The sequence below is a fragment of the Podarcis tiliguerta genome (assembly GCF_965153285.1).
Source record: "Podarcis tiliguerta genome assembly, chromosome: 13".
Lineage (NCBI taxonomy): Eukaryota > Metazoa > Chordata > Lepidosauria > Squamata > Lacertidae > Podarcis > Podarcis tiliguerta.
Genome location: NC_139546.1, coordinates 16,900,451 through 16,926,981, shown reverse-complemented (window position 1 = coordinate 16,926,981; position 26,531 = coordinate 16,900,451). Strand labels below are relative to the sequence as shown.

The following is a 26,531-nucleotide window of genomic DNA, read 5'->3' as shown; positions in this document are numbered from 1 at the left end:
AAACTGGCTTAAATGTGTTGCGTAAATGTGACCTAAGAGCTTCTGCAGACAAAGCCTGCAGTGAGGACACCGTTTGCGGCAAGTACGCTTTGCTGAGAATTGCTTTATCAAATAATAATTTATCCAATAATAATTGCTTTATCAGATAATAGCGTCATACACTATGTACCATGGAAGAGGGAAATCTAGGACAGGGGCTTCCGCTGGGAGCCAGACTTTTAGAAAAACAAATAATCTATGGGCTTGGCTGCTGGGGAAGGGGAGCACATAATATGGCATTCAACTAAGCTTTACTCTAAGTAGACCCATTGAAAGTAATGACCATGACACACGCAACAAAAATCCCACCCCCGCCGATATTCATCGTTGTAGAAAAGAACATGTCACTTACAGTGAAGCCTTTAATAATGTAGTAATATTTTCCACCCACCCACGTTTTCTGTTAGGTCAATTAATTTCAATAGGTCTACTCGAATACCGCCTATTGTGGGATAGGGTTGGAGGAATGATGGGGAGAAACACGGAGAGAATAAGCTTTTTAAAATGGGTAGGAGATTCGAAAAGGCCTGGGGAACATTTAAAGCACATTAAATATACGTAGCACATGAGTTTATGTCATAGCTGTCAACTTTTCCCTTTTTTTAAGGGAAATTTCCTTATTCCGAATAGGATTCCTCGCGAGAAAAGGGAAAAGTTGACAGCTATGGTTTATGTATTCATGTGATTTGTGCCCTGGTCCCACAGGAGTTGTTGTTGTTGTTGTTGTTGTTGTTTAGTCGTTTAGTCGTGTCCGACTCTTCGTGACCCCATGGACCAGAGCACGCCAGGCACTCCTATCTTCCACTGCCTCCCGCAGTTTGGTCAAACTCATGCTGGTAGCTTCGAGAACACTGTCCAACCATCTCGTCCTCTGTCGTCCCCTTCTCCTTGTGCCCTCCATCTTTCCCAACATCAGGGTCTTTTCCAGGGAGTCTTCTCTTCTCATGAGGTGGCCAAAGTATTGGAGCCTCAGCTTCAGGATCTGTCCTTCTAGTGAGCACTCAGGGCTGATTTCCTTCAGAATGGATACGTTTGCAGTCTTCTTGCAGTCCATGGGACTCTCAAGAGTCTCCTCCAGCACCATAATTCAAAAGCATCCATTCTTCAGCGATCAGCCTTCTTTATGGTCCAGCTCTCACTTCCATACATCACTATGGGAAAACCATAGCTTTAACTATACGAACCTTTGTTGGCAAGGTGACGTCTCTACTTCTCAAGATGCTGTCTAGGCCTGTCATTGCCCTTCTCCCAAGAAGCAGGCGTCTTTTAATTTCGTGGCTGCTGTCACCATCTGCAGTGATCATGGAGCCCAAGAAAGTAAAATCTCTCATTGTACCCACAGGAGTACAGGGCAGCAAAGAATCCTGGGAAGTGTAGTTTGCTCTCAGAGGACTACAGTTCCCAGCAGTCTTAACATACGACCCTTCCCAGGATTCTCTGGGAGAAGTCATGTGCTTTAAATGCATCCTGTGTCTCAGCCCGTAAATGTCATTCAGTGGGGACCATCCAGTTTTCCCCACTGAAAAACACTTGCATTAATTAAGAGCATAAGAAGAAACTTGCCAGAACAGAACACAGGTCCATCTACTCCAGCATCCTTTACCCCATAGTTGCCCCCTCCTTAGCAACTGGTCCTCAGAGATAAACCACCTCTTAATCTTGAGGGTCCATTTTGCCATTGCTAAACGTCTCCTGCATGAATTTATCTAACACCTTCCCAAGCCATTTAAACCAGCGCCCATTGCATCATCTGTTCACTGTTAATTCCCTAGATTAAGCAGGCGGATTAACAAAGGCCCTAAATATTTGTGGGGAACCTTTTCCCCTGTAACAAAAAAAACCCCCAAACCCCCCAGAACTATACATCTTTCTAAAAATAAATAAATTGAAAAATGGATTTTCAGAGCTACTTTTTTTAAAATTACCAGGGTGTCCTGCCCTTGGTTAGCTAAGTAAGAAGGGTGATTTACAGCCTGGCAGGATAAATGTTTACACAAAGGTTAATATGCGTAGGACTTATTCCAAGTTCTCTGGGGGAAAGGATTGCAGCATGAGCTTCCCCCACAACCATCAGGTCAGCTCCACACCATACATTTTAAACACTCCCCACTTCTTTATTTTCATTAAAACCTCTAAATTATGACAAAAGAGGGTTTTGTTTTGTTTTGTTTTTACAAAAAAAGCACTAAAACCACAAGTGATGTAATATGCAGAAGACAATTACCATATTTTCCATGCAAGTAGACACACAAGACTTTCCAAATAAATGAAAAAAGGGAAGAATTAAGAGTTAGCATCCTTGTTTCCCTTGCTTCCCAGTTGCTAATAGTCCAACAGAAATATAAAGAGTATGTTGCTGTTGTTTAGTCGTTTAGTCGTGTCGAACTCTTCGTGACCCCATGGACCAGAGCATGCCAGGCACGCCTGTCTTCCACTGCGTCCCGCAGTTTGGTCAAACTCATGCTGGTAGCTTCGAGAACACTGTCCAACCATCTCGTCCTCTGTCGTCCCCTCCTCCTTGTGCCCTCCATCTTTCCCAACATCAGGGTCTTTTCCAGGGAGTCTTCTCTTCTCATGAGGTGGCCAAAGTACTGGAGCCTCGTTTTCACGATCTGTCCTTCCACTGAGCACTCAGGGCTGATTTCCTTCAGAATGGATAGGTTTGATCTTCTTGCAGTCCATGGGACTCTCAAGAGTCTCCTCCAGCACCATAATTCAAAAGCATCAGTTCTTTGGCGATCAGCCTCCTTTATGGTCCAGCTCTCACTTCCATACATCACTACTGGGAAAACCATAGCTTTAACTATACGGACCTTTGCTGGCAAGGTGATGACTCTGCTTTTTAAGATGCTGTCTAGGTTGGTCATTGCATAAAGAATAGAGGTAAAAGGTAAAGGTAACCCTGCCCGTACGGGCCAGTCTTGACAGACTCTAGGGTTGTGCGCCCATCTCACTCAAGAGGCCGGGGGCCAGCGCTGTCCGGAGACACTTCTGGGTCACGTGGCCAGCGTGACATCGCTGCTCTGGCGAGCCAGAGCCGCACACGGAAACGCCGTTTACCTTCCCGCTAGTAAGCGGTCCCTATTTATCTACTTGCACCCGGGAGTGCTTTCGAACTGCTAGGTTGGCAGGCGCTGGGACTGAACAACGGGAGCGCCACCGCGGGGATTCGAGCCGCCGACCTTTCGATCGGCAAGCCCTAGGCGCTGAGGCTTTTACCCACAGCGCCACCCGCGTCCCTATAAAGAATATACACCTACCTAAATGTATTTAAAACACCCTTATACTGCTTTAACCATCATGGCATCATCCAAAGAATTCTGGGAATTGTAGCTCTGTTAGGGGAACTTCTAAGGACTCTCAGCATCCTTAACGAACTACAGTTCCTAGAATTTATTTATTTATTGCTGGAAACCATGATGGTGATGATTTTATTTGCCCATCTGACTGGGTTGCCCCAGCATGAACAGTTTCACTGTATGGTGTAGATGAGATAATGGCATGTCCAAGGACACTAGCTGCATTTTTAAAGCTGGATAGATACAAAAATTGGTCACATGCACCATCCTTCATATTATGTCTCTTAACCTCTGTTGCAGGAATTTATGTATAGGTTGGGGGGGGGTTGCCCCTCCAGCAGATATCATGTGCATGCAGCCCACTACCAAAATCAGCACAATCACTTTTGTGACTTTTGTGATTTGTCCCCACAAAGCACTTCATCACAATTTCTTCCTATCTATTCGAAGGGCCTCTGCTGCACAATAGCAAATGTAAGAATTCACTGATAAATGTATCTATGTACTGGCTCACTGAGAAAACTTCAGAAATTCATATAGACATGTGAGCTCAGCTACTCAGCAGCCCCTCTGCCCGAATGATAATTCCTGGCATCCTGATACCTGAGTGCCAAACAGGTAGCCATTCCAGAAGTAACAAACCCAGATGAAGACAAAATGGTGTGATTAACTTGGCTGGGAAACAGGGAAATGTAAGTATCTCTTTTGTTACACTTGATGGGTGTTTGGTGGAGGGCAAGGAGAAACATGGGGCAGGGTCCAGGATGCTCAGATTACTGCCACCAGACCTCCCCTTTCATGATGTAACCATGATGTATGTGTGATGTAGGTTTTTTTGGGGGGGTGTAACATGGGGATTAGCAGCTAATAAAAGTTAGGGTGCTCTTTTGTTTGGGGCTTCCATCTTGTTCCACCTTGTGGCAGGTGGGAGTCCTGTCACAACAGTCTTCAATAAAGACCAAGCCTACTGGCTGCTGTTTTGCTCTGGTATTCCTGGCTGGTGACCTTGTTTTTTGTCCAAGGGAGCCCTCAGATTTCTCTGTTAACACCTCATTTGTATTTCAGCCTTCTTTCAGTGATGTTTGGCATGCATTGATAGGGGCTACCCCACTTTATCCTGACAACAACCCAGTGAGGATTATGACAACAACCCTGTGAGGTTTATGATTGGAAGGGGAATCTGATTTCCCAAGCAGCTACTGCGCCATACTGGCAATCACTCAACAACAGGGAGCATCTGAACCCATAACCTCCCTACACGTAATTCTTACCAGTTAGGCCCCACCCTCACTCCGAGTACTGTAAAGCTTTTCACATAAGTACACCAAAAAACAAAACAAAAAAGAAAGGGGGAAAAAAGGAAGTGCTTTTACTTGAAGTGGGAAATAAAAAGAAAAACCTTTTGCACAATTCGGGGGTTTACACGAGAAAAACACAAATCTATTGCGTAGGCAAGTCTACAAAAATTCACACCATTTATCAAAACACGTCACGTCATGAACCTCGTTTGTCTATTCCAGCGATTTATCGTACTGCTTAATTACAATAATACAGTGGTACCTCGGGTCTTGAACGAAACCCGTTCCGGAAGTCCGTTCGGCTTCCAAAACGTTCAGAAACCGAGGCGCGACTTCCCATTGGTTGCAAGAGCTTATTGCACTCAGCGGAAGCTGCGTCGCATGTTTGGGTTCCGAAAAATGTTTGAAAACAGAAGCATTTCCTTCTGGGTTTTCAGCGTTCGGGAACTGAAATGTATGACAATGGAGGCGTTCAGGAACCAAGGTTCCACTGTATCTAAGACAGAGCTTTCCAAACTGTGTGTCGCGACACATTAGTGTGTCGGTTGCGGTGTGTTTAGGTGTGTCGCATGATATGTGTCTGTATCTCTTATAAGGGGTTAGTTTAACCTCCCGGGTTGCTAGTAAAACTGAATTAACATGTTGCAAAATGATGCACATCTAAAAAGTGTGTCAACAGTGTGAAAAGTTTGGAAAGCTCTGCTCTAAGTGGTGTTGATCAAGCCCAACAAATGCAATAAAGTTTTTCATTTTTGTTTTTTTTTAATCTAATTATAAAATCAAAAAGGAGTTAAAAGGCTTGCTGGATTTTTAAAATATATTTTTATAAGTTTTGGGTAGGTACCGGAAGTTCATCAAGGAAGGGTCTACACCAATCTCAGCTGTGAGGGTGTTTCACAGAAGTGGGCCCCTAATACTGAGCACAGGACTTCTAGAACTTATGAGCTCTGTGGTCCAAGCCACAGGTACTGTAGCCACCTAAGAGACTTCCCCCCAAGGCCTTGGCGATGGGGTGGGGATATAAGGAATCAGTTGGCCCTTGTTCTTAAGGGCAATGGAATCTGACACAAGAATCTTGAACCTGGCCCCCAGTAGCATCTGTGCAGCCAATGCAAGCTTTTGAGTCATGTGCTGGCGATGGTCTGTCCCCAATCAGCAGTCTAAAGGTAAAGGTACCCCTGCCCGTATGGGCCAGTTGTGTCCGACTCTAGGATTGTGCGCCCATCTCACTTAAGAGGCCGGGGGCCAGCGCTGTCCGCAGACACTTCCGGGTCATGTGGCCAGCGTGACAAAGCTGCTCTGGCAAGCCAGCACCAGCGCAGCACACGGAAACGCCGTTTACCTTTCCGCTTTTTTAAAGCGGTACCTATTTATCTACTTGCACTTAGGGGTGCTTTTGAACTGCTAGGTGGGCAGGAGCTGGGACCGAAAGACGGGAGCTCACCCCGCCGCGGGGATTCGAACCGCCGACCATGCGATCAGCAAGTCCTAGGCACTGAGGTTTTACCCACAGCGCCACCAATCAGCAGTCTAGCTGCAGCATTTTTACCCAGCTGGAATCTCTGGAGCCATGGCTGCCCCCCACAGAATGAATTCCAAGAATCAATTATTGTGGTAGTGCGTAACAGAGGTGCATGCCTCTCCAGAGGGTCAGGGGGGCCTGACGCAATGTCCTCTGAATATTGAGGGGGCACGACCCTCTCATAAAAATATCCGGGGGCCCAAAACTGCCTCGCCCCGAGGAGTTGATGCCTATGCTGTGTAGAGAGGCTCCCCCATATCCAATACAGTCTTACCTTGGTTGTCAAATGCCTTGGTACTCAGACGTTTTGGCTCCCAAACGCCGCAAACCTGAAAGTGAGTGTTCCGGTTTGCAAATGTTTTTTGAAAGCTGAACGTCCGATGCCACTTCCATGGCTTCTGATTGAGTGCAGGAAGCTCCTGCAGCCAATTGGAAGCTGCACCTTGGTTTTTGAACTGTTCCAGGAGTCAAATGGACTCCCGGAACGGATTACGTTTGACAATCAAGGTACCACTGTATAGACATGAAAAATGATTGTTTATAATTGACGGGGTGTGTCTTTTGTCCAGCAAGCTCTTCCCTGGCACTGGTCTTGTGCTTCACCACTCCTGCTTCTGAAGGGCAGCTTTGCATGAGTGCGAAAAAAGGGTCCCGATCCCAGCTTTCTGGATGAGATGCTGAGCCACACGGTCTCCCCAACACTACATCTCCATTTCGCCTTCTTGGGATCTGTGCAAGGTCTTGATTATGCCCAGTAACTGTGTATAAAGCTGAAGGTTTGGTATGAAAACTATCACAACTGATGGGGGAAATCAGGGAGTGTGTGTGCTTACACACGCAAGCGTTTTTGTATCTTAGCCTTAAAGCGAAAGATGTGTGCGTATGTTGAGGAAAGTGGGCTGTCAAGTGGGAAGCAGAGAGTTAGACTGGGCCAAATGCAGCCCAAGGGCTGCCAAGTTGCCGACTCCCACATTATATGAAGCAATTCATTCAACATTTACAACTGAGTTACAATGCTATTACAGCACTGCAGTGGGGGAGGCAGGAAAAGAGACAAAATGTGCTTTGTAATTGCTCAACTTCCTACCTAAGTGCTGTCATTTTAACCACTCAGTTGGGGGCAGGGGGGAGCAGGAAAGGGGAAAGACTGCTGGAGAGGAAGTGGAAAGACTAGCTTCCTCGAAGCTGCTTTATCTAAACCCAGGATGGGGAACGTCAGTCCTGGGGGGCATGGGAATAGCCAGTATTTATGTTTGTGGCGGCAGCAGGACACCCACACGTTGTCATCCTCTGTCTGGTTCTGTCTAGCTGATTTTGAATGAAATGTCTCAACAGCAGCTGTTTTAAATTACTTTCTTTTGACCCCTTGAGCTCAGGAAAATCTGTTAAAACCTTTCTACAATTTATACTCAGCATGAAAGGGGAGCCTTTTAACCACTCTGCGTTCGTCCAGTGTGCCGATTAGAGGAAACATAACTTAAGGTTACCAGACATCCCTGTTTCCTGGGGACAGTCCCCGGATTTACAACTCAGTCCCCATACAAAATCCATTGAAATTGAAAAGTGTCCCTGGATGCATTGAAAAGAAAATCTGGTAACCTTAACTCTCTTGGGGAAAAAGGACATTGGAGCACTCAAAATCATTTGCCCTGTTGGATATTCTCTCTCTGTGTGAGAGAGAATCATTTGTTCCAGAAACAGAAGGCTAGAGAAGTTTCAAGAAGTAGCAGAAGGCTGAGATGGTTTTGTCTATGCAAGGACACCCAGCAGCAAAAGTGATGCTGGACCCAATCCTTCTAAATCATTCATCAGAGGTTGATGGATTGATCCAACATGCCCCCATATGTACACAGAAAATAGAAGATCGAGCGCGTGGAGATCTGCATATACTGTTGCAATGCATTACATTTATTCCTACTGTGCAGTTAGAAGGTTATTGTATAATATGAGAATGGGGTGTAGCTGTGACTATGATGAAGGGACCCTGCACTTCTGAATTCGCCACTACATCCCTGGGAAGGATATAAGCGTAATTAAGTGACAGTGAATGGCTGGGTGAACGTGGTGATGCCCTGAACCCTTGCAACATTCCCAGACAGAAACTAAAACGGGCAGAAGGGCTAAGGGCTGAATCTCTACAAACAGGGCGAGATCTTAAGCGCCCTTCTCAACATGACGTTTCATCCCACCCACCTAAAGCCACACTCCTTATGGCGCTCACCGCGAATCACGCTACGCATGCGCATCGCCTGTGCCCAAGTCCAGTCACCCCGCCCACCCGCCGAAACCCGGCCGCAGCGTTTACGCATGCTCAGTTGGTATGGCTGCCCCCCACCACCATTTTGCCACTCCAAACATGGCGGCGGCGGTCAGCCGGAGGGTAGTAGGTCTTACGCATGCGTGTTCCATCCGACCACTCGCCGAAGTCTGAGTTTGGATTCCCGCCGCTACCCGGATGAAGAAAACACAGAGGCGGCGGCCAATAGGAAGAGGTTTGGCATGGCAACAAGGGGCTGGAGTGACAGGCTCCTCCCCTGAACTTGTTGGCGGGAGACTGGTCGAGGGAGTCGGGGTAGTGAGGTGAGAGTGTGCGGGTTTGAAGTGGTTTGGGGGTGGGGTGGGCTGCGGGTATGGGGAGAGGGTGGGTGACGTGAGCGAGCCCATAGGGGTTCCCTGGGGGCAGAGACTGAGGCAGGGAGCCTGGGGCTGACGGTAGTTGGGGGTCCAGCAACATCTGCAGGCCCCCTTGGACTATTGGAGACTCTTGGAAGCAACTGGGAGTGGGGGGGGGGTGCTGGGTGCTGCAGGCATGGAAGGTGTGGGTGCTCCTGGGAGAAGGGTCGTGTGGAAAACGAATGTGGAAAAGGAAATTAGAGTGGCTGGGGAAACGCAGCCAGGTGGTCGGGGTATAAATAATAATAATAATAAATTTTATTTATACCCCGCCCTCCCCAGCCAAGACCGGGTTCAGGGCGGCTAATAAAAACAAGTTGATTAAAATACAGTTTGAAAAACAAGATTAAAATAGAACATTAGAACATTAGGATGCAGCCTCTTCACAGGAGGAGGAAGGGAAAAGAAAGAGGGGGAGGGAATCAAACTGATTCGAAGCCAAAGGCCAGGCGGAACAACTCTGTCTTACAGGCCCTGTGGAAAGAAATCAGATCCCGCATTATTATTATTATCATTAAACTAGAGCAGGATGCATTGAAAGAAGAGGGCAGCAGGTTAATGTGGGGGTAGGGCATAGGATCCAGCTCCTAGGGCCTAAGGTCCGTTTGGCCCCCTCAATGAAATAGTTGAGGGGGCCACCCCCTCCCCCCATTAATGGGCATTTCCTTTTAAAGGGTGTCCTGTGATTGATTATGTGGGGCAGGGCTTACCTCGCTCCCCCCCCCCCGATATTGTATTCAAGCTGGCACCCCTGCGGTAGGGTAGGTGGGGTTGATCACGGGGAGCGGGGAAGTGGTGTGCGGGTGACAACCTTAGGTGGCCTATGGTTCTTAAGTGCTCTTGTCAGTGGTTGATTCTGGTACTGTGTTTGCTCTTGAGAGCTTCCCTTCTGGATCAAACCCAACGGGTTCATCAATTGCTGCTGGGAAATGGCTTTAAAAATAATTGTGTAGAACTCATGCAGTGCAGCTTTTGTTGTGTCTTCTACCTCTGATAGCCTTGAAGGAGCGAAGCCATAGGTGGTGATGGCTGTTTCTGTCAACCCAGCCTGTGAATTTCCCTGGGGGCATCTGGCCAGTCATTGGTGAAATAATGCTAATCTTCATGACCCATTACTTTGATTCAGTATGACCATCCTTATATGCTTTAAAGAGAACTCAGATCCAAACTCACAAAATATATATTCTCCTGAAGTTTGCATATGTGTTTGCAGGTTGGGGTGGGTGGTTGTTTTTGAAAAAACAGCTGATTGCAGGTGTCATTTTGAGCAGAGGATCAATTTGGAAGATGAAGAGTTGCTTAACTATTTCTCTTCCTGTTGTTTATCTGCTCAGAATAGCCTCTACCTGGCAGGTGGGGAAACATTTGAGGGCAAGAGTGGATAGATGACAGACAGGGGAAGTGTTAAACAGTCTCCCTTAGCTTGCTCATTGCAACCTCTGAGGCTGCCTTTCAGTAAAACAAACATAATTTTGTTTTTATTTATTTCATGAGTAAGGCCTTAATTATAATCACTGGCCTTTGAACTTAGTCTTTCAGTGTGAATGCATGCAGCAGAAAGGATTTACATATTCTTGCTGTGCATCATTATAGGCAAAGTGTACAGATTATGGTTGTCACCATATCAGGGGAGTAGGTGAAAACTGGTGCCACATTTGTGGGTGGGTGCAGTGGGTGGGAAGCACAATTCCATGAGAGTACTGGACCCTTTAGCAATGTATAATGTGGACAATGGCTGCACAGGGCGCCATGGTGTATTCCTAGTTAAGGTCAGCAATAGCCAATGAGTAATAATCCTCCAGGCATTGTTGGACTACAGCTCTTATCATCCTTAATCAATGGTCATGGTGACTAGGACTGATGGGAGTCATAGTCCAAGAAAATCTGGAGGGCACCACATGGGTTACCCCAGTTGACAGATCCCTGTCTGCTTTCATAGTGTAACCAGGAGTTGTGGAAGTCTTTGGGCAAGACTGTGACATTTATGAAGAACTGGTTTGGCTATTGATGTGGGACACTCTTCTCTCTCTCCTAGGAATGCCAATATGGAAAGCAAACGGAAGGCTTCTGTGGGGGAGCCTACTCTTTCCCAGAGGAAGAAGTCACGAGGAGGCGATTGGGAGGAGGATGGTCCCTCACAGTTTGAAGAGGAACTGGCCTTTTTGGATGAGGTAGAGGCTGAGATGGCTCTGGAGGTGAAGGAAGCACAGTTGGTACCTGATGTCATCCACTTTGGTGAGTTCCATGGGTTCCGGATACGGAGCAGACTACCTAGGCAAATGAGTCCGAAAGGTTGGGCAGCGGACTGACAAAGCAAAATGTATGTTTGTTGGTGGTATGGGGAGCCTTTGGCCTTCCAGATATTGCTGAACAGGTTCCCATCAGCCCCAGCAAGCATGGCCAGTGTAGTTCAGCCACATCTAGAAGGCCCATGGTTTCCCACCTAGTTTACTGCTGATATTCAGCATTCAATGGCACATAAAAAAAAGAAATGCTGAATTACAGCAATAAACCAGGTGTGGGAAACCATGGGCCTTCTAGATGTGGCACTGAGTAATGTTGAGCACATTGCATATTGTGTTTAATTGAAACCACTGTGAGACTTTGCCTTTCCTTTTTTATTTTTGGTGCTGCCCCATCTCTCTTCTTCCTACTCTCTGCAACTAGCAGTTTGAACTTGGAAGGTGCAAGATCTTTAGCTGTTCCAAACTTGTAGTTGGTCAAAAGAGAATTGATGGTCGTGATTGATGTGAGTTTCTTCTTCCTTCAGGTAATCTCTTCTCATCGGTGCAGAATCCAAAATGGCAGAGACCACCGCCTCCCAAAATAAACCCCAAAGAGGAAGCTCTGTGTTTCCAGCAAGTGGAACTAGATTATTATGTGGGTGAGTACATAAACGAATAAAATGCTGACGAAAAGGTATTGAAGGTGCTGCAGAATGGATTCCGTTCCTTCTGGGAAGGGGTTTGCCGAACTAGGTATTCCCTTTGCCTTACTGAACAATAACTCTCTGCTACAGAAAGGGAAGTCTGAAGCTGTTATACTTCCTGGGGCTTTTGATAGCTACAATAGGCCCATAATATTCTTAGCCCTGTTTGCCGGACAGAGTGGATGAAGTCTGGAATTCCCCAGAGAAATTGTAGTCCCATTTTTCTGATTGTCGGGATGAGGAAAGGTATCATGGCAAGCTTGTAGGAAGGCACATTTGGAAATCTGTGTGCAAAGTATTGTGAAGGCTTTCATTTCGAAAGAAAATAAATGTTAAGTTGCTAGCCCTTAAGGTTATGGGATGGAAAATGTACCAAAATAATGTGGGCTGATTCTGCTAAAATATATATTAAAAAGTTAGAGGTGGTCTAAAAGAGCGTTTTTTCAGTTCATATCATACATGGTTCACTAGCGATGTTTTTTAGTGGAAAGACAATTGTAATTTAAATAGTTAAATACTAATCGTACATTATCAACATTCAGCAACTGACCCAGCCTCTCTCTCTTCTTGAGGCAGGCGCTCACCTCCCTGGCTTCCCAGGATCCACTCAGGGTCCGGTTCCAGTCCTGCGGATGTTTGGAGTCACTGGAGCTGGCAACAGTATCTGCTGCCACATCCATGGCTTTGCCCCCTATTTCTATGTGCCCGCCCAGGCTGGTGAGTGTTTACAGAGGGAGGGGTTCTCCCCAAACCACCCTCCTTCCTTCTGCAGCTTAGTCCCCTTCCTCTTTCTGTTAACTTTTCTCCCAGGATTCCAAGCAGAACATCTGGCTGACTTTCAGCGGGAACTGAATGCGGCTGTCATCCGGGACATGCGATCCAACAAAGACGGTCTGACCCAAGTTGTTCTGGCAGTGGAGATCTGCAACAAGCAAAGTGAGCACAAGACAGTTTGTGTGTAGGCACCCCCTTTGTCTGGAAAGATGGTTGGGTTAGACCAGGGCTGCCCAAACTTGGGTCTTGGACTACAACTCCCATCATCTCTAGCTAGCAGGACCAATGGTCAGAGATGATGGGAATTGTAGTCCAAAAGCAGCTGGAGACCCAAGTTTGGGGAACCCTGTGTTAGATCCAGATTTGGGATGCCTGCTGAGCATTAACATCACAGCAGCCTTGCTCTTTTAGCACGCAGAACAGTGTTGCCTTTTCATGCTCAATTCCTCATGCTGCTTGTAGCGGTTGAGTCCGGCCTGAATAGGCAAGATTGTGTTGTATGTATAATAGGAGCAAAAGAGTTCTAAAGTCGTTGACCAATCCTAGTCCTTATGCTTGTAAATAGCTTTATGAAACATTACAACTGTAATGTTTATGAACTTCCGGCTTGGAGCGCCTGCGGTCTCCGCCAGATGTGCAAGGTTGGAGGGAAGAAGTAAGATGCAGAGCTGAAAGCTGTAGATGTCAGGAACGGGAGGAGATGGGGATTTGTGATAAGGTTTGAGGAGTCTGAATTCCCCCAGGGCCTTAAGACTCTTCCCCTGTTCACTTAGACATGTATGGCTACCACGGGCAACATCTTGCACCCTTCCTGAAAATTACTATGGCGTTGCCCCGGCTAATTGCACCAGCCAAGAGGTTGCTGGAACAGGGACTACGCTGTGGGACTCTGGGAGTGCTCCACTATCAAGCCTACGAATCGAACATTGACTTTGAAATCAGGTAGGACAGTCCAACCCCATGTTTGAATATTCCCTCCTCAGAAAGCTGGCACTTTTCACCCTGCTCTATTCAACCAATCAGAGCTAAACAGCTCCAGCAGAATGCAGTTTCTAGCCCTCATGGTTGCTTGGGAATGTGTGGCATATGCAGAGGCTCAGACTGCATAGGCTTGAACACGCTCTACTTAGGGCTACCTTTGAAGGTGACCCGGAAACTACAACAAATCCAGAATGCAGCAGCTAGACTGGTGACTGGGAGTGGCCGCCAAGACCATATAACACCGGTCCTGAGAGATCTTCATTGGCTCCCAGTACGTTTCTGAGCACAATTCAAAGTGTTGGTGCTGAACTTTAAAGCCCTAAACGGCCTTGGCCCAGTATACCTGAAGGAGCATCTTCACCCTCATCGCTCAGCCCGGACACTGAGGTCCAGCTCCAAGGGCCTTTTGATGGTTCCCTCACTGAGAGAAGTGAGGTTACGGGGAACCAGGCAGAGGGCCTTCTCAGTAGTGACGCTCACCCTGTGGAACGTCCTCCCACCAGCTGTCAAGGAAATAAACAACTATCTGACTTTTAGAAGACATCTGAAGGCAGCCCTGTTTAGGGAAGTTTTTATTGTTTGATGTTTTACTGTGTTTTTAATATTCTGTTGGGAGCCGCCCAGAGTGGCTGGGGAAACCCATCCAGATTGGGGGGGGGGGGTTAGAAATAATAAATTATTATTACTACTGTTATTATTATTACTACTACTGGGACACGGGTGGCGCTGTGGGTAAAACCTCAGTGCCTAGGACTTGCCGATCGCATGGTCGGCGGTTCGAATCCCCGCGGCGGGGTGCGCTCCCGTCGTTCAGTCCCAGCGCCTGCCAACCTAGCAGTTCGAAAGCACCCCCGGGTGCAAGTAGATAAATAGGGACCGCTTACCAGCGGGAAGGTAAACGGCATTCCGTGTGCTGCGCTGGCTCGCCAGATGCAGCTTGTCACGCTGGCCACGTGACCCGGAAGTGTCTGCGGACAGTACTGGCTCCTGGCCTCTAGAGTGAGATGAGTGCACAACCCTAGAGTCTGGCAAGACTGGCCCGGACGGGCAGGGGTACCTTTAGCTTTACTATTATTATTATTATTATTATTATTTATTATGTGAGAAGACTGGGTGAGTTTTTGGTCTTAACACACATATCCAGGTATGTTTGCAGAGATGCCGTTACTTCCCCATCAGAATCAAATGACTGTGATCCTGCAGTGTGGGACATAGGTAGAAGTGAGTTACAAGCACACCTGGATAGAGTCTTGAGTGTGAGGCGCCTGCTGAAACACCCTGTTTGCCTCTGTTCCCTTAACGCTCCCATCTACTTTCCCTCCTCTCCTCTCCTGCATTATATTTGAGGCAGATGGGGGAAGGTGTGATTTCTTTCCAAGTCTTTCTCTACACAGCTCCCATCAAACCCAAGATTTCTCTCCCAACTTAGGTTCATGGTGGACCGGGATGTTGTTGGCTGCAACTGGATTGAACTGCCTGCCGGAAAGTACCGCCTGCGACAAGAACAGCCTGCTGGAGAATCCAGCAAGGATAACCCACCCAAGGTGCTGGGGTTGGGGAGAGGGCAGGTTTTGGAAGGTGTAGAGTTGAGCAGGTGGAGAAAGGTGTGTTTGGGGATGTCTGAGTTGGCATAGCTTTTAGTTGGCTGAACCTGAGCAGAGTTTGGTGCTTTGTGCCTAGTGGGGGATATTTTCCTCTGGAAGATATAAGCACAGTGTGTGCAGTCAGGATAGGAAATCTTCAGAGCTGAAAACTACATGTTAGTGGCTGTAGGAGGTAAAGGTAAAGGGACCCCTGACCATTAGGTCCAGTTGTGACCGACTCAGGGGTTGCGGTGCTCATCTCGCTTTATTGGCCAAGGGAGCCGGCGTACAGCTTCCGGGTCATGTGGCCACCATGACTAAGCCACTTCTGGCGAACCAGAGCAGTGCACGGAAATGCCGTTTACCTTCCCACCGGAGTGGTACCTATTTATCTACTTGCACTTTGAGGTGCTTTCAAACTGCTAGGTTGGCAGGAGCAGGGACCGAACAACGGGAGCTCACCCCGTCGTGGGGATTCGAACTGCCGACCTTCTGATTGGCAAGTCCTAAGCTCTGTGGTTTAACCCACAGCGCCATCCGCGTCCCTCAGCGGCTGTAGGAATTCCTCGTTAATTCTTCCTTTTCCTCCTCACCCCTAGGTGTCGCTGTGTCAACTGGAGGCTGATATCGCCTGGATGGATTTCGTGAGCCATCCGCCCGAGGGAGAGTGGCAGCGCATTGCCCCCTTGCGTGTGCTCAGCTTCGACATTGAATGTGCTGGACGCAAAGGTATCGAGGAAAGCTGGGGCAGAACAAGACATGATGAGAAAGTTTTTAGGTCCTGGTAGGTGGGAGGCTAGTTAACCAGGACTCTGCTGAGTAACTTCATAAGTTTTATAACAAATGACAAGGTTTTACAAATCTGAAACTTATCTTAGTCTAAATGGCCCTGTTCGGTAAGACATACATTCAACACTGAAATGTCTCTTTCTGAGGTCATTTTTGCAGGCAATCTGAGTCAGCCCACAAGAAATAGTGTATTATTATGTAGTGGTTTGTGCAGTAGGCCTGACAAGCTGGGGATTCTTATTTTTCCTGGGCAGGCGGCTGTTCCTTAGATTTCAGAGCGAACAATAACTTACCTAAGTCTTACTGTAATATCAAGGGCAGGGTGTCTAGGCTTAGAGTTGGCAAAAGACACCCTGGCAGTGTATAAGCTCAGAAGAACTTGTGAGATTAACTATTGGTGTGGGCAGGTGTTATAAGTGAAGGGGTTAAGCCATAATAGTGGATTCACCATTGCTACAATCCAGAACAGATAGCCACTTCTACAGTCCCTGAATGGCAGTGGGGAGCTGTCAGTTTTTCCATTGACGATCCCATTCTGCATTTTGTTTCGTTTCCCTGTTCAGGTATTTTCCCTGAACCGGAGAAGGACCCAGTGATCCAGATCGCCAATATGGTCCTCCGCCAGGGGGAGAAGGACCCTTTTGTGCGCAATGTCTTCACCTTGCAGAGCTGTGCCCCTATCGTGGGTTCCCAGGTGCTCTGCTTCCAAAAGGAGGCGGAGCTGCTCAAGGTAATGGGGCGATATCGCGGCTAGAAAATGCCCTGAGAAGTGTGTGGAGGATCTGAGCAGCGGTGGAGGCCCCTGGGTGTTGCAGTGGAATGCTGTATATGGAGGTGTACGTACTAAGCTATCTGGCTTAGTCTGTGGGGATGATTGTTTGTTTTCAACAACATGTACAGTGGTACCTCTGGTTGCGAATGGTGTTGATGGTGTTACATGATTTTAAACTTATCCTTTATATCCTCATGAATTACATACTGGAAGCTGCCTTCAATGGGTTTCCTATAAGTATATTAAACATAAAGGTAAAGGTACCCCTGCCCGTACGGGCCAGTCTTGACAGACTCTAGGGTTGTGCGCTCATCTCACTCAAGAGGCCGGGGGCCAGCGCTGTCCGGAGACACTTCCTGGTCACGTGGCCAGCGTGACATCGCTGCTCTGGCGAGCCAGAGCCGCACATGGAAATGCCGTTTACCTTCCCGCTAGTAAGCGGTCCCTATTTATCTACTTGCACTTTGATGTGCTTTTGAACTGCTAGGTTGGCAGGCGCTGGGACCGAACAACGGGAGCGCACCCCGCCACGGGGATTCGAACTGCCGACCTTTCGATCAGCAAGTCCTAGGCACTGAGGCTTTTACCCACAGCGCCACCCGCGTCCCTAGATATTAAACATACTATACTATAATATACTATAATAATAATTTTAAAACTAAAGGGCTCTGTCCTCTCCCCCATGCTTTTTAACATCTATATAAAGCCCCTGGGAGGGATCATCAGGGGCTGGGTGTTCACCAGTATGCGGATGATACCCAACTCTACCTCTCTTTTCAATCGGAACCAGTGAAGGTGGTGAATGTCCTGTTCGAGTATCTGGAGGGGGTTGGAGAATGGTTGGGAGTTAACGGATTGAGGTTGAATCCTGACAAGTACTGTTTCTAGAGGGCAGGCAGGCGTGGGGGACTCCCTCGTCCTGAACGGGGTAACTCACAGCTGTCCATGGAGGCACAGGTCATTTCCTCTGCAAACAAGTGGCAAAGTTTGGAAGGGCCTCATCCTGAGATCCCGGATTGCTGAAAGCCTCTGCCAGACAGAGGAAACAGTAGTGGGATAGACAGACCCTATTACACGTTCTGCGTACGACAGCTCCATATAGCCAAATATCGCAACTTTCTTCCAGGCCTGGGCAGAATTCATACGGACAGTGGACCCGGACATCATCACTGGTTATAACATCCAGAACTTTGACTTCCCGTACCTCATCACCCGTGCCCAGACCCTCAAGGTGAGCCTAGCTTTCTCTGACCAAGAACATGTTTTGCCTGCCACTGCAAGTGCAGTTCTGTGGCTATTCCTGCATTAAAACAGGCCACACTTTGCTTTGTCTGACAGGTTCCAGGCCAGGAGTGTGGAATCTTTTGAAACTGCGGAAACTGGCCACTGCCCCCACCCTCCCCACCCCAAATGCGTGAACTGTCACACTCACAAAGGCTTATCTGTACCTCTTTGTAGGTTTTCTCTTTAGAGGTCTGCGTACATGAGATGGCGTTTGCCCTCTGAACTTTTTACAAATACTTTGTACTTAAAACGGTTTTGAAAATCTGATTCCCAGGTAATCAGGTGCACTTTCAATGAATCGAACCAGTTAGCTGATTAAACGATGCAGCCTTACGTATAAGCGTCCTGCCTTTATCTTCTTGCCACGGCTCACAGCTTCCTTTTCTGCATCTCTTCCCATCCCAGGTTACCACATTTCCCTTTCTGGGCCGTATTCCTGCACGTAAGTCCGTCATCCGTGACTCTTCCTTCCAGTCCAAGCAGATGGGCCGGCGAGAGAATAAAGTCATTAACATGGAAGGCAGAATCCAGTTTGATCTGCTTCAGGTAAGCAAGGCTGATAGACCCGTTTTGAAGATGAAGTTCTGAAAGATGGTGAGTGAGCAAAGATGGTGAGTGAGCATTTTGCCCACTGGACCATGTTCACTTCCCCATCTTAGCCATTTCTTCTCTTCCTCCCTCGCCAGGTTTTGCTGCGGGACTACAAATTGCGCTCCTACACGCTGAATGCTGTCAGCTATCACTTTTTGCAAGAGCAGAAGGAAGACGTACAGCACTCTATCATCACAGATTTGCAGGTGACAGTGAGCAGCCAGACCTTGTGGCCTAGAAGCTTTCCTCTGTAGAACAAACGTCTGGTGACTTTTATTCTTGACTGTCCATTTACAGTGGTACTTCAGGTTACAAAGGCTTCAGGTTACAGACTCTGCTAACCCAGAAATAGTACGTCGGGTTAAGAACTTTGCTTAAGGATGAGAACAGAAATCGTGCTCCGGCGGTGCGGCAGCAGCAGGAGGCCTCATTAGCTAAAGTGGTGCTTCAGGTTAAGAACCGTTTCAGGTTAAGAACGGACCTCCGGAACGAATTAAGTACTTAACCCGAGGTACCACTGTATTTTTTCTTCTGATGCCTGAAATATCCGGAGTGCTAGGTTTAGCCAATTCAACACACTTGGCCTCCCAGAACGACCTTTTCTGGGGTTTCCTGGGCTCAAGGGCTGGCATGAAGCTGTATCTGTTTAGGGTCTTTACAAAACCCTGTGTGACAGAATTTGAGAACTGCTCTTTTACTGAGATTCTTATCAGTGCACAAGCTAGGTTCATACTGGTTTTGTCTGAGGCAGGGTAAGTACTTAAGGTTTAGTGCCTGGTCTATGGGAGACTCTTGGAAAAGCCATTATCTTCGCAATCAATAATTTAGATTTTAGGGAAATTTAAAGAGGGACGCGGGTGGCGCTGTGGGTAAAAGCCTCAGCGCCTAGTGCTTGCCGATCGAAAGGTCGGCGGTTCGAATCCCCGTGGCGGGGTGCGCTCCCGTTGCTCAGTCCCAGCGCCTGCCAACCTAGCAGTTCGAAAGCACCGCCGGGTGCAAGTAGATAAATAGGGACCGCTTACTCCCGGGAAGGTAAACGGCGTTCCGTGTGCTGCGCTGGCTCGCCAGATGCGGCTTTGTCACGCTGGCCACGTGACCTGGAAGTGTCTCCGGACAGCGCTGGCCCCCGGCCTCTTGAGTGAGATGGGCGCACAACCCTAGAGTCTGTCAAGACTGGCCCGTACGGGCAGGGGTGCCTTTACCTTTTTTTTAACTTTTTAGAAAGGCGATTTTAAAAACTCTCATGGTTGTGGGAATTCATTTAATTGTATACACTGATCATCAGAAGGCTCCCTTGTTTATGGAGTGGTGTTCCTGTAGCCATCTGTTCTTTCCTGTGCTATCTCCACTTAGAAAAATTATAACCTGACTTTCCAACCAAAATGAACTTTTAAAACATTTTTTTAAATGTTTTCCCCCCAAAAGGAGCAATAAGGGTGGTGGTGAAACTCTAAATGTCAGCCAATAAGATCAAGTAAAACCAAAAGGCATATAAACTACAAGAATGGGTTGTCCAAAAGGTAGGGTTTTTTAGCCCAGGATTCTGAATCCTGTGATTCTTAACAAGCAGCTGGTTCATAATGTTGAGACCCACCACCAAGAGTACTCTTTCTTGGTGGTCGTTAATCTACTAGATCAGTGTTTCCCAAACTTGAGTCGCCAGTTGTTCTTGGACTACAATGATGGGAGCTGTAGTCCTCCCCAAAAAGCTGGAGATCCAAGTTTGGGAAACACTGTAATAGATAATGGAATCGTCAACAGCCTGTCTGCTTATAGCTCTTAAAGAGTGGGGGGAAGTATGGAACAACCAATAACTTTATCCACCTCCTGTTCCCGTTTATCCAAAAGTATTTGTTTTTTTTCTGAATTTGCAAGCTTTTGCTCTCCAGATCCCTCAAGCAAATAACCTTTGTCTCTTCAGAGGAAGCTGCCAGTGGATACCATGTCAGCCCATAGATCCTTCTCACTCTGTGTTGTCAACTCTTGAGTGGTGGCAGCTCTGCAGATTTCCCAGGAGGGTCTTTCTCAGCCCTACCTGGAGATGTCTGAACCTGTTCTCTCGCACTGAACCTCCCCTTTGTTTCTGTTTATCCAGAAGGAAAGGGCTCTTTCCTGCTTTTTCCAAATCCGAAAGCCTTTTCTCTCCCCTGTCCTCTTGCAGAATGGCTCGGACCAGTCCCGTCGGCGACTGGCTGTGTACTGCCTCAAGGATGCCTACCTGCCCCTGAGGCTTTTGGAGAAGCTCATGTGTGTCATCAACTACATGGAGATGGCCAGAGTGACAGGTGTCCCTCTCAGCTATCTCCTGGTGCGTGGCCAGCAAATCAAGGTTGTCTCCCAGCTCCTGCGGCAGGTGAGAGTTCCTGGCTTTTTCTCTTGAGTTGGACGCAAGGGAAAGCTATATTCCAGAGTGAGTGGTACCAAGCATCCAGTTTTGGATTCGGGGCTGTTTTCCACGAGTTGCAATTGTTATTCAGGCTGCTAAGATCATATATATAAGACCAATTCTTCTCATACAGTGGTACCTTGCAAGACGAATGCCTCGGAAGACGAAAAACTCGCAAGACGAAAGAGTTTTTCGTTTTCTGAGTTGCTTCGCAAGACGGATTTCCCTATGGGCTTGCTTCGCAAGACGAAACGTCTTGCGCCTTTTTTTTTAAACCGCCAATGCAATCCTATGGGAAACCATCAATACACAGTGGTGCTTCGCAAGACAAAAAAATTCACAAGACGAAAAAACTCGCAGAATGAATTAATTTCGTCTTGCGAGGCACCACTGTATACATTAGTATCATTAAAAAAAAATTAGTCAGAGAGGGGTTCACAGAAATCATTTGAGTTTTGAAAGCTTTCCATTAATAAACATGCACGTGGTTGTTCTAAAATGCAAAGCACTTTGCATTCCAAGGCAGCAGTCTTAGATTCACTCACCTCTGAACAAGTCCCATTGAACTTGGTGGGGCTTACTTTTGAGAAGACATGGATAATATTGCAATGTAACTCTCATTCTTCACAAAACCCCTGTTAGATTGGCTCCTCTTTCCCTCCACCCAGTCATTTTACTAGGGCCTAGTCACCTAATTCACGTTTGAGCAGTGATTTTTAATTCCCCAACTCTAACCCCTACACCATGCTGCATTTTAAATTATGTTAACTTCTTAAGCGCTCTCTTTGTTGTTTCTGTTGATATAATAAGAAGTGCAGGGATTGGCAGGCAGGCACATGAAGCAAGTGGGACAGACCCACCTGGGCATAACACTGTGGTTGATGGGAGAGCGCCAAGGCAAATCCCAAACTGACAACTTCTCTCTGCCCATAGGCCATGAAGCAGAATCTGGTTATGCCGGTGGTGAAGTCAGAAGGCGGGGAAGACTATGCTGGGGCTACCGTCATTGAACCTCTGAAAGGGTAAGGCCAGCAGGACCTGAAGCTGGGGAAATCTGCTTCCCTAAGCCTAGGGTCAAGAGTGAGGCTGGGGGTTTTTCACAGCCTGTTGTGAGTTGGTGCAGAAAAGCACTGGGGTGGCATCTTGGAGCAGGGATGGAGGCCAGGAGGGGAGGAAGGAGCAGGGCTGAGGATAAGGCAGCTGGAGCCCACGTTCTTCCACTTTGGGAGCAATGGAGAAGAAAAGATCTACATTGGGCCCCAGTACATTTTGTTGTTGTTGTTTAGTCGTGTCCGACTCTTCGTGACCCCATGGACCAGAGCACGCCAGGCACTTCTGTCTTCCACTGCCTCCCGCAGTTTGGTCAGACTCATGTTGGTAGCTTCGAGAACACTGTCCAACCATCTCGTCCTCTGTCGTCCCCTTCTCCTTGTGCCCTCCATCTTTCCCAACATCAGGGTCTTTTCCAGGGAGTCTTCTCTTCTCATGAGGTGGCCAAAGTATTGGAGCCTCAGCTTCAGGATCTGTCCTTCCAGTGAGCACTCAGGGCTGATTTCCTTCAGAATGGAGAGGTTTGATCTTCTTGCAGTCCATGGGACTCTCAAGAGTCTCCTCCAGCGCCACAATTCAAAAGCATCAATTCTTCGGCAATCAGCCTTCTTTATGGTCCAGCCCTCACTTCCATACATCACTACTGGGAAAACCATGGCTTTAACTATACGGACCTTTGTTGGCAAGGTGATGTCTATACTTTTTAAGATGCTGTCTAGGTTTGCCATCACCTTTCTCCCAAGGAGCAGGCGTCTTTTAATTTCGTGACTGCTGTCACCATCTGCAGTGATCATGGAGCCCAAGAAAGTAAAATCTCTCACTGTCTCCATTTCTTCCCCTTCTATTTGCCAGGAGGTGATGGGACCAGTGGCCATGATCTTCGTTTTTTTGATGTTGAGCTTCAGACCATATTTTGCGCTCTCCTCTTTCACCCTCATTAAAAGGTTCTTTAATTCCTCCTCAGTTTCTGCCATCAAGGTTGTGTCATCTGCATATCTGAGGTTGTTGATATTTCTTCCGGCGATCTTGATTCCAGCTTGGGATTCATCCAGCCCAGCCTTTCGCATGATGAATTCTGCATATAAGTTAAATAAGCAGGGAGACAATATACAGCCTTGTCGTACTCCTTTCCCAATTTTGAACCAATCAGTTGTTCCATACCCAGTTCTGACTGTAGCTTCTTGTCCCACATAGAGATTTCTCAGGAGACAGATGAGGTGATCAGGTACTCCCATTTCTTTAAGAACTTGCCATAGTTTGCTGTGGTCGACACAGTCAAAGGCTTTTGCATAGTCAATGAAGCAGAAGTGATGTCTTTCTCGAACTCTCTAGCTTTCTCCATAATCCAGTGTATGTTTGCAATTTGGTCTCTGGTTCCTCTGCCCCTTCGAAATCGAGCTTGCACTTCTGGGAGTTCTCGGTCCACATACTGCTTAAGCCTGCCTTGTAGAATTTTGAGCATAACCTTGCTAAGCATGTGAAATGAGTGCAATTGTGCGGTAGTTGGAGCATTCTTTGGCACTTCCCTTCTTTGGGATTGGGATGTAGACTGACCTTCTCCAGTCTTCTGGCCACTGCTGAGTTTTCCAAATTTGCTGGCATATTGAGTGTAGCACCTTAACAACATCATCTTTTAAAATTTTAAATAGTTCAGCTGGAATATCATCACTTCCACTGGCCTTGTTATTAGCAGTGCCTTCTAAGGCCCATTTGACTTCACTCTCCAGGATGTCTGGCTCAAGGTCAGCAACCACACTACCTGGGGTATACGAGACATCCATTTCTTTCTGGTATAGTTCCTCTGTGTATTCTTGCCACCAGTACATTTAGGAGCACAATTTTAAGTGTTGGTGCTGACATCCCTGTATACCTGAAGGAACGTCTCCACCCCCATCGTTCAGCCCGGACACTGAGGTCCAGCTCCAAGGGCCTTTTGGTGGTTCCCTCACTGAGAGAAGTGAGGTTACAGGGAACCAGGCAGAGGACCTTCTCAGTAGTGGCACCCGCTTTGTAGAACGCCCTCCCACCAGATGTCAAGGAAATAAACAACCACCTGACTTTCAGAGGATATCTGAAGGCAGCCCTGTTTAGGGAAGTTTTAAATGTTTAATGCTTTACTGTGCCTTAACATTTTAATTTGCTGCAAGTCGCCCAGAGTGGTTGGGGCAAACCCAGTTAGGTGAGCGGGGTACAAAGAATAAATTATTATTGTAAGTTCTACCTTGGGAGAAGGATTCTGATGAGAATGACTGATGGGGCTGGAAGTGGGAGAGATGGAACCAAGGATTGGGGCCTAGGGTAAGGTGTACAGTTTATCGGAGCCAGGAAAGGGCCATGGCTCATAGCTTGCATGCAGAAGAAACCAGGCGCAATCCCTGGCATCTGCAGATAGGGCTGGGAGATAGGACCTTGGCTAAGGTCCTGAAGAGCCAATGCCGGTCAGTTTAGGCAGTACTGAGCTTGATGGACCAGTGACCCAAATCAGTGTTACGAGGCAGCTTCCTGTGTTTCTGTGTACGAAGGTGGGGCGGAAGATCATGACAGACCCGCTGTTCTCTTCTAGCTATTACGACGTGCCCATCGCGACCTTGGACTTCTCCTCCCTGTACCCTTCCATCATGATGGCTCACAACCTGTGCTATACCACGCTGTTGCAACAGGGGGCGGTTGATCGCTATGGGTGAGTAGAAAAGGATCTGATACAAAGGACCGCAGAGTTAATTGAAGGGAACAACAGCCTAAACTGCAGGGAGGAGTCAAGGAACCAACTTTGCAGCCCTGGGGCAGTGGGGGAGTGCTCCTCCCTGGTGTCTCACGTGGGGGATGCGGGTGGCGCTGTGGTCTAAGCCACTGAACCTCTTGGGCTTGCCGATCGGAAGGTTGGCGGTTCAAATTTCCCGTTGCTTTGTCCCAGCTCCTGCCAACCTAGCAGTTCGAAAACATGCCAGCGCCAGTAGATAAATAGGCACCAGTGCATTGGGAAGGTAAACGGCGTTTCCATGTGTTCTGGTTTCTGTCACGGTGTCCCGTTGCGCCAGAAGCAGTTTAGTCATGCTGGCCACATGACCCAGAAAGCTGTCTGTGGGCAAACGCCGGCTCCCTCGGCCTGAAAGTTAGATGAGTGACGCCACCCCATAGTTGCCTTTGAGTGGACTTAACCATCCAGGGGTCCTTTACCTTTACTTTTTTTTACATGGAGGATCCTAAGTAAGATGGAAAGTCAAGGGGGGATTATTAGGTTGTCTTTGTTTTTGTTTTTATTATGTAATTTGTGTTTTTTATACAGTGGTGCCCCGCAAGACGAATGCCTCGCAAGACGGAAAACCCGCTAGACGAAAGGGTTTTCCGTTTTGGAGGTGCTTCGCAGGACGGATTTGCTATGGGCTTGCTTCGCAAGACGAAAATGTCTTGCGATTCCTGGGGTTTTTTTTTTGCTCCCTACCCCCTTTTTCTAAGGCTGCTAATAGCCTTTTAGCAGCTAATCCGCTAATCCCTTAAGCCTTTAATAGCCGCTAATAGCCGCTAAACCGCTAATAGCACTAATCGCCCTAATCCGCTAATGGGCTTGCTTCGCAAGACGAAAAAACCACTAGACGAAGAGACTCACGGAACGGATTCTTTTCGTCTTGCGAGGCACCACTGTATTGCGATTTTATGTTGTGAACCACTCTGAGATATGCGGGTAAAAGAAAGAAAGAAAGGAAGAAAGAAAGAAAGAAAGAAAGAAAGAAAGAAAGAAAGAAAGTAAGTAAGTGAGACCACCTTGGCTGTATCACTGATGTCCCAGAAGAAGGGGGAGAGCTATTCTCTTTCCTGGCATGGTCTTATGGGAGATAAAATTAGGGGAGCAGGGAATTGGGGCGAGTGACCATGGAAGCTATCCAAATGGCATATATTAGTGGACCCCAATAATAGTGGAGGGTATATGCAGGGAGGGGCTGGAGACTGGGGTGGCGTTGTGCACCAAAGGGGGTGGCTAGGCTCTGATGGATTGTCGGTTCTTCCTACTAGGCTTTCGGCAGAGCAGTTCATCCGCACCCCGACCGGGGACCACTTTGTGAAGGAGTCCGTCCGCAAAGGGCTGCTGCCTGAGATCTTGGAGAACCTCCTGGCTGCCCGCAAGAGGTGAAGTAGGAGGCACATGTCTGGAGCGGTGGGGAAGTTTTTGGGTGTAAGATATTTGGAAGAAGGGAGGGCAGGCCCATAACTTGGGGTTCGAGCACCTTCCTTGCACACAGAGTGTTCCTGGGTCAATCCCCAGCACCTCCAGCTGATAGCAGACCCAGGACCTTGGGCAGCTGTTGGCAGTCCTAGTAGACAATACCTGACTTAGAGGGGCCGATAATCCAGCTCATAGGAAGGCATCTTCCTGTGCAAGACCAGGCATCTGGAGACGGAGTTCTGGTTTCCCTGACTTGGAAATAAGGTTTAAGCAGCCTTGTATTAAAGAACTCACCTGGTAGCCACAGGGGACGAGGAATTGGAAGCAGGCAAGTGCATGGAGCTGTACGTTGGTGAGTGATCAGGCTGGTGGAGGAGGGACCAAGCATTCTGTCGCCTG

At 47.7% G+C, this 26,531-nt stretch overlaps 1 protein-coding gene across 2 annotated transcripts in view; it reads left to right on the top strand.

Moving 5' to 3' along the window:
* The first annotated feature begins 8,502 nt into the window (after positions 1-8,502).
* The window catches only part of POLD1 (DNA polymerase delta 1, catalytic subunit), a 34,839-nt gene continuing 16,810 nt past the window's right edge, over positions 8,503-26,531 (top strand). For both annotated transcript variants that reach the window (XM_083408133.1, XM_083408134.1), the window contains exons 1-16: positions 8,503-8,738; positions 10,867-11,066; positions 11,602-11,715; positions 12,337-12,477; positions 12,571-12,696; positions 13,308-13,476; positions 14,945-15,059; positions 15,698-15,827; positions 16,451-16,617; positions 17,786-17,890; positions 18,349-18,489; positions 18,630-18,740; positions 20,696-20,887; positions 21,854-21,942; positions 24,534-24,650; positions 25,982-26,095. In XM_083408133.1, the coding sequence (XP_083264259.1) occupies positions 8,614-8,738; positions 10,867-11,066; positions 11,602-11,715; positions 12,337-12,477; positions 12,571-12,696; positions 13,308-13,476; positions 14,945-15,059; positions 15,698-15,827; positions 16,451-16,617; positions 17,786-17,890; positions 18,349-18,489; positions 18,630-18,740; positions 20,696-20,887; positions 21,854-21,942; positions 24,534-24,650; positions 25,982-26,095 (2,156 nt within the window). In that variant the 5' untranslated portion in view covers positions 8,503-8,613. The remainder of the gene's footprint in view (positions 8,739-10,866; positions 11,067-11,601; positions 11,716-12,336; positions 12,478-12,570; positions 12,697-13,307; positions 13,477-14,944; positions 15,060-15,697; positions 15,828-16,450; positions 16,618-17,785; positions 17,891-18,348; positions 18,490-18,629; positions 18,741-20,695; positions 20,888-21,853; positions 21,943-24,533; positions 24,651-25,981; positions 26,096-26,531) is intronic.